The 6,601-nt window shown below is 43.8% G+C and overlaps 1 protein-coding gene across 2 annotated transcripts; it reads right to left on the bottom strand.

Moving 5' to 3' along the window:
* Positions 1–3,090: 3,090 nt before the first annotated feature.
* Positions 3,091–6,338, bottom strand: LOC134881091 (uncharacterized). Of its 2 annotated transcripts, XM_063908221.1 has the most exons (4): positions 6,173–6,338; positions 5,341–5,638; positions 4,848–5,153; positions 3,091–4,100 (listed from the first exon to the last, which is right to left on the bottom strand). In XM_063908221.1, the coding sequence occupies exons 2-4, from the start codon at positions 5,635–5,637 to the stop codon at positions 3,429–3,431; spliced, it is 1,275 nt and encodes a 424-aa protein (XP_063764291.1). In that variant the 5' UTR covers position 5,638; positions 6,173–6,338; the 3' UTR covers positions 3,091–3,428. The 2 variants fall into 2 exon arrangements, with proteins under 2 accessions (XP_063764291.1, XP_063764292.1); XM_063908222.1 differs by having other exon boundaries at positions 3,091–3,921; positions 4,846–5,153; positions 5,341–6,338.
* Between the last annotated feature and the right edge of the window lie 263 nt (positions 6,339–6,601).

Below are 6,601 nucleotides of genomic sequence, written 5' to 3'. Positions count from 1 at the left end.
TCTATCCTTGTTGGACTGATTTTGATTAACTTTGAGTTGATTTTTAACTTTTAGATGATGCTGGATCGGTTGTGTTGGACATATTGCTTAATGTATTTGAATAAATCAAGACCACAAAACTATTCTGGAAAGTAAACTACAAGGACGGACAAGACGGCGCCGAGGATGGCTGCCGTGTCTCGAGCTCCTCACCAACTGCACATCTTAGTGTTTTTATGGTTGTTTTTAACTTTTTTTGCAACATGCAAACCGCTCAAGCGAGCCCTATCATCCAATATGATAGAGAACAACTTGTACACATCAGGTCGCTGGTGGACAGCAATAATCCACCACGACCTGCAAACAATGGAGAGTCTCCGTGTTTACCTGCTGGAGCTCTACCTGTGGAGCGCAGGAGGAAAACGCAGGAGGATCCCGGGCCGGGGTCCTGGTCAGCAGGGGTGTAGTGGGCGTTGGACGCGGGGGTACGCCGTCCACCCACTTCTCCCGACGTGATATATAAAAAAATAATAAATGTAAAATAGCTTAGGCTACAACTAAAAAAAAAAAAAAAAAAAATAGCTTACAACTCAAATGTCAATCCGGAGATATTGGCAATGGTGAGAACAACCTACATAGGCTACATAAGACATCCCCAGTATCTGTCCGTGACCTATATTGGCTACGACATGAACATAACATGAACATTCGATAATCGTCATCAACCTGAGACTTAAAACAAGACAAAAAAAAAAACAACGAGAACGTGGATGTGATGTGTAGCCTATTTTGATTTCAGTGTGGTTAGTGTAGTTATTAAAATGTCAAATCGACAGAAAAGTATTGATTTTTATTTTCGGAAAGATGTCAGCAATGAAATTCAGGAGCCAGAGACGTTGACTGAGCCACAAGCCAGCACCACCACCGAAGTTCCCACATCTTCTGCTAATGCTAGCGCGGAGGTGGTGGGGAGCTCCCATATTTCTATGGGGAGCTCCGACAGCTCACCGTTCGCGATCTGGACTGAGGAGATGTGGAAGAGAAAAAAGGAGGCCTATCCCTGGATCGACGCAAAGGACGGGAAACTGGGCTGCAAAGTGTGCACGTCCATTAGTGATCTATCTGTATTCAAGCCCAAGGTTCGCGAATTGGAGATGAATGGCGGTCCTACAGTATCACCCATAGTGGAACAGAGAAGAGCACAATGTTAACCTCTCTTCGAAAAAAAATTCTGAGGCACCTCCAGTCAAGTGGTCACGTTGCTGCTCAACGGATTCAAGCTAGAGCAAAAAGAGAGACAATCCATAAAGTTTGTGATAGAATGAATGCATCCTTCACGAAGGCTACTAGTGCCGTGTTCCGAACCGTCTACCAAATAGCACAGAAAAATAGGCCATTTTCTGACCATTATGGACTGATGGAGTTACAAAGCCAGAATGGGATTGACACGGGCATTGGCTTGCACTCCCGTTACAGTGCATCACAAATTACAGATCACATTGCTTCCCAAATGCGTAAAAAAGCCTGTCAACGCATTCAGGAAATAGAAGGCAAAATATCAGTCCTGATCGACGAATCAACGACCCTAGGGTGCAAAACTACATTGATCGTCTATCTCAAATGTGAGACAGACAAGTTATACGACCCACACTTTATGTTCCTGGATTTAATCGAACTTCCTAACCAAACAGCGGACACAATTCTGCAAACTCTACTCAAATGCCTCCATGCTCATGGTTTTGATGACGCATATCTAAAGAAGCACTTAATAGCTTTTGCAAGTGATGGAGCCAGCGTAATGTTGGGGCGAAAATCTGGTGTGGCCAAACGAATGACTGAACGCTATCCCAATATTTTGACGTGGCATTGTCTAAATCATAGACTAGAGCTCGCAGTTAACGACACTGTGTCTGACGTTAATGGTGTAAACCATTTTCAGGCATTCATGGACAAATTATACACTGTGTACAGTAGATCACCCCAAAATAAAAAAGAGCTGGCAGAGTGTGCTGAAATATTGGAACAACAAGTGGGGAAAATCGGCCGTGTGTTAAGTACAAGATGGGTGGCTAGTTCTTTCCGCACAGTGTCTGCCGTTTGGGATAATTTTGAATCGTTATGTGCTCACTTTACCAATGCAATGACAGATGAGAAGCGATCCGCCTCTGATAGGCTGTCATATAGAGGTCTGTTGAAGCGGCTGACTTCAAAGCAGTTTTTGCTGGATTTAGCACTTATGAATGACACCACTGGCGTAAAGTATACCCCCGCAGCCCCCGCGAGGCGGGGGGGCCCCGGCCCCCCTCATATGAGAACGGGCCCCCTACCTCTATACCCCAAAGCGGCCGCCGACAGCATGTTAGATTTCTACTAGAGCGGCCGCGGCCGGCCGCAATTTTGAAAGACACTACATGAAATAATACTGCGCCAGTGGATACATGAACAACTTACTTTTATTTTGAAACCCGGAAATTGGGTGTGTTGTCATTGACTTTTCTGAAGTATTTCTTAGCTAAACCTCGCTACTGACTGTGACTGATCGCTCATAGGTGCGCTAGGAGGAGTGCCCACATATACTCGTATCCAAAGATGTAAATGCTCTGTTTATCATCATTAATGTTACTTTTATTGCTGACTGTTGTTGCTGACTGTTTCATTGTTAGAATTATATGTAATAAATGGATTGGATAGCCTACTCTGTGTACAGAATATTAATGGGTTAACAAAACATCTATATAGGCCTATGGATTAAATGGGCATGGGATGTCAGGGGCTGAGTTGCAGCATCTTTTTCACTATTTTATGCAATCAAAACACACACACACAGGCCTATAGGGGAGAGTGGGGACGGTTGCAACACTTTTTGCTTTTCCTTGTGTATCTAAGACACCATTTGCAGTAGGAAGGCCAAATCTGTATATAATATACCCTCATCTGTCCCCTATCCACCCATAATTATATGACATGTGTAGGTTTTATTATACTGGATATATTTGCAATTTAATGGAAAGAGTGAAACGGTGCAACCGTCCCCACATAAGGGACGGTTGCAACACTTGTGTGGGACAGTTGAAACACGTATCAATTTGTTTTTAAAAATCATTCTTGACAATCATTTATCCTTTTTTATTTCATTATCTTAGTAACAAAAAGAAAAGGCAATAGTATAATAATAATAATAATAATTATCATTATTATAATAATAATAATAATATAAGCAATAGTATAATAACAATAATATAGCCTATCATAAGAACCATACAAAATCACAGACTTTTTTTTCTGTCAATTACATTTTAGTTGTTAACAAATTGATAATAGAAATAGAAATAGAGTGCCTGGATGAACTTTTTTGTCTTGAATTAACTGAACATAGCATAACAACATAACATAACATAACAATATAACATAACACTAGACATTGGAAAACATCAGACACCATCAGAAAATTAATCACTTTCGGTCTCACAATTGTGGCAAACGTACACTGAGCTGCCATCAGTGCAGGCTTCATGAGCCCACTTCTGACACATTAGACATTGTAGCCACACCTCCTTGGGCTTTGAGTAGCTCTCCAAGCAAACAATGCAAAAGGCCTCCTCTGAATGGCTATCTCTTTCAATGTTTTTCCTCTTTTGCTTTTGCTTTTTCTTTCCTCTCATTTCCTCAGTATTTCCAATTGGCTGCGGCTGCAGTGTGCTCTGGCTCAGCCTTCTCTTTCCTTTCTTTGTTTTGTTTTCTTCCTCCAACGCCTTCTTTTCAGGGGTATCTGTCAGAATTGTTGACTTTCGTTTTCTCCTGCCGTTTTCCTTTGCCTTGCGTTGGGTCGCTTTGGGATGGGGTCGGATGAGCTCAGGTGAAAACATGTGTACATCGAAGTACTGGCCAGAATTTGAGGGGAGACCACCTTGCACTGGAGGGGACACTGAGGAGGAGGACTGACTGGCAGGAACTTGAGGGGCCACTGAGGAGGAGGACTGACTGGCAGGAACTTGAGGGGCCACTGAAGAGGAGGACACACTGGCAGGAACTGGAGGGGCCACTGAGGTGGAGGGGAGAATGGCAGGAACTTGAGGGGCCACTGAAGAGGAGGACAGACTGGCAGGAACTTGAGGGGCCACTGAAGAGGAGGACACACTGGCAGGAACTGGAGGGGCCACTGAAGAGGAGGGGAGACCACCTTGCACTGGAGGAGCTGTAGAGGGGGAATTGGACGGGCCCAGTGGCACTGTAGGATCAGGCCGGCCTGTAACCATGGATGGAGCGAAATCAGCGTCACTGAATTTCAGCCTGTCGAAAGGCCAAATTCCAGTGGTGATGAAACCTGCTGAGACATTGCCAGGTGTTCCGACCAGGGGGAAGGCAAGTCGAACAATTCCAGGGATGTCATAAATGGTCATCGGAAGGCCTGGGTGTGATCTCATCCATGAGTCACAGAAGGAGTTAACTTTCCCTTTGAGAGGGCCAAAGAAACTCCGGTCCAGTGGTTGGAGCCTGTGTGAGCAGTGGGGTGGGAAGGATAGCATTACAATGCCATTGGCACGGGAAAAATCAATTGCCCTGAGAGAGAGGTGAGAGGAGTGGTTGTCTAAGATCAGAAGGACCTTCGTATTCACTGATGCTCGTGTGTGGCGCTGGAAATGATGGAGGAATTCGATGAAATGTTCCTCCACCATCCAGCCTGATTTGTTTGCCACACCGATGCAGCCTGGTGGGCCATCTGTAATGAAGTGATCTTTGAAGTTGACCCTTGGGAATATAAACATTGGGGGAATCATGCTCCCCAATGCATTCCCGGCGCATGCCACTGTCACGAGGGTCCCCCTTTCTCCCGACGTGGCTGACCCCACCTGTCTGTCTCCACGCCTGGCGACAACCTGATCTGGCCTCTGAACAGTGGTAATGCCAGTCTCATCCATGTTCCATATGTCCTCTCCCTGGAAGTTGTTCTTTCGGAGGACTTCATCTAAATTATTGAAGAACAAGGACACATTGTGCCTATTGAAGTGTATATTACGGGCAAGACTGGTGGCTTGGGGGCGCCTTATTGACAAGGTTGGCTGGCGGTGTAGGAAGCCCATCAACCAATCGCGGCCAGCCAGGCCTGGCTCATCCCATGTCCCTGGGTATTGGCATCCATACCTGACAGCCAGCAGATAAGCCAGACGACGAACCTGAGAAAACGAATTAAAAACAAAGGATTAAAAACGAAAATAGGCTAAATGTCATGTATCTGGCGAGAGTCAGGGTAATTTTGCCTTACTCTGTCTCACAATGTTGTTGTTTTTTTATCTACATCTCACTCAGTCTTCATTAAATTCTGCATACACATCTAACTTAATAAGCAACTATCCTGCTTACCTCTTTAGTGCACAGCCCATAAAACATATCTGCAGCTGTCTTAAGGTAATTCGACAAAATAGCTTCCTGTTCAGCTGTAAAAACCCTCCTTGGCGTCCAGTATCCTGTCCTGATCTCTTCACCTGGACCTGCCCTCTCTAATTTCTTGCAGAATCGGTACAGTGTTGTGTGACAGATTTCAAACTCCTTCGCCACAGACCTCGCTGACCTGCCCTCACTCCTGATCACCTCTGCCGCCAAACGGAGCACTTGTACAGGGACACCCCTATCTGTCTTTCGCTCTCTGTTTCGTGGCATACTGAAAAAAGCAACATAATGAAATATATTGAAACATATGTATATATTAATTCTCTCTCTCTCACTCACTCACTCACTCACACACACACACAGGCCTATATATATGTGTATATATATATACTGTATACATATACAGAACATGTATATACATAAACACACGATAGGCTATATATTTATTTATGTAGGCCTAATATATAATATATATTTAATATATATTTATTTAATTTATATAATTTATTTATATATTTACATATTTTGAAACATTTTTATATCATATTATTCATTAATTAATGTCATGTGGGGCAGTTGCAACACATGGGGGACAGTTGCAACAAAGCGTTGCAACTGTCCCCACATAGTCAGACATTTTTATGCTAGACATGCAAACTCAACAGATTACCTCAGACACATGGTAGAAACTGCAATTTAAAGCTAAGATTCTGCAGATTTAAATGATACAACTTTAAAATATGTTGTACAAAACATTTAGAAACTATAAGAAAAGTTGTAAAAGTTAAAAAAATTACTTTTGTACCTTGATTTCTGGTTCTTCCAGAACAGATGCTCCAATCTTGCTGAAAAGTTGCAGGAAGAAAGAGGGTCTCACTGAGCATGTGCAAAATGAGTGTCATCACTGTAGCTCGTTTCTGATTGGAGGAATCCTCAGTGTTGCAACTGCCACATGTTGCAACCGTCCCCACTCTCCCCTATATATATTAGGATATATATATAAAGAGAGAGAAGTAGGAGTAGGCTAGTAGTAAGGAGGCCGTGGCAGGTGGCGGTGGGGGGCCCCAGTCTAAGTACCTGCAGGGGGGCCCCAAGTGCTTGTGTTACGCCAGTGAATGACACGCTGCATGAGTTAGCTCTACTGTCAGAATGTTTGCAAAAACGCACTGCATCAGTGCCCTACGCAGACAAACTGATTAAACGTAGCATTCGGTTCATTGATGCAATGGGAGAA

This window comes from Eleginops maclovinus, chromosome 19 (genome assembly GCF_036324505.1).
Source record: "Eleginops maclovinus isolate JMC-PN-2008 ecotype Puerto Natales chromosome 19, JC_Emac_rtc_rv5, whole genome shotgun sequence".
Taxonomy (NCBI): domain Eukaryota; kingdom Metazoa; phylum Chordata; class Actinopteri; order Perciformes; family Eleginopidae; genus Eleginops; species Eleginops maclovinus.
The sequence above is the reverse complement of the archived record's forward strand: the minus strand, read 5'-3'. Positions and strand labels throughout refer to the sequence as shown.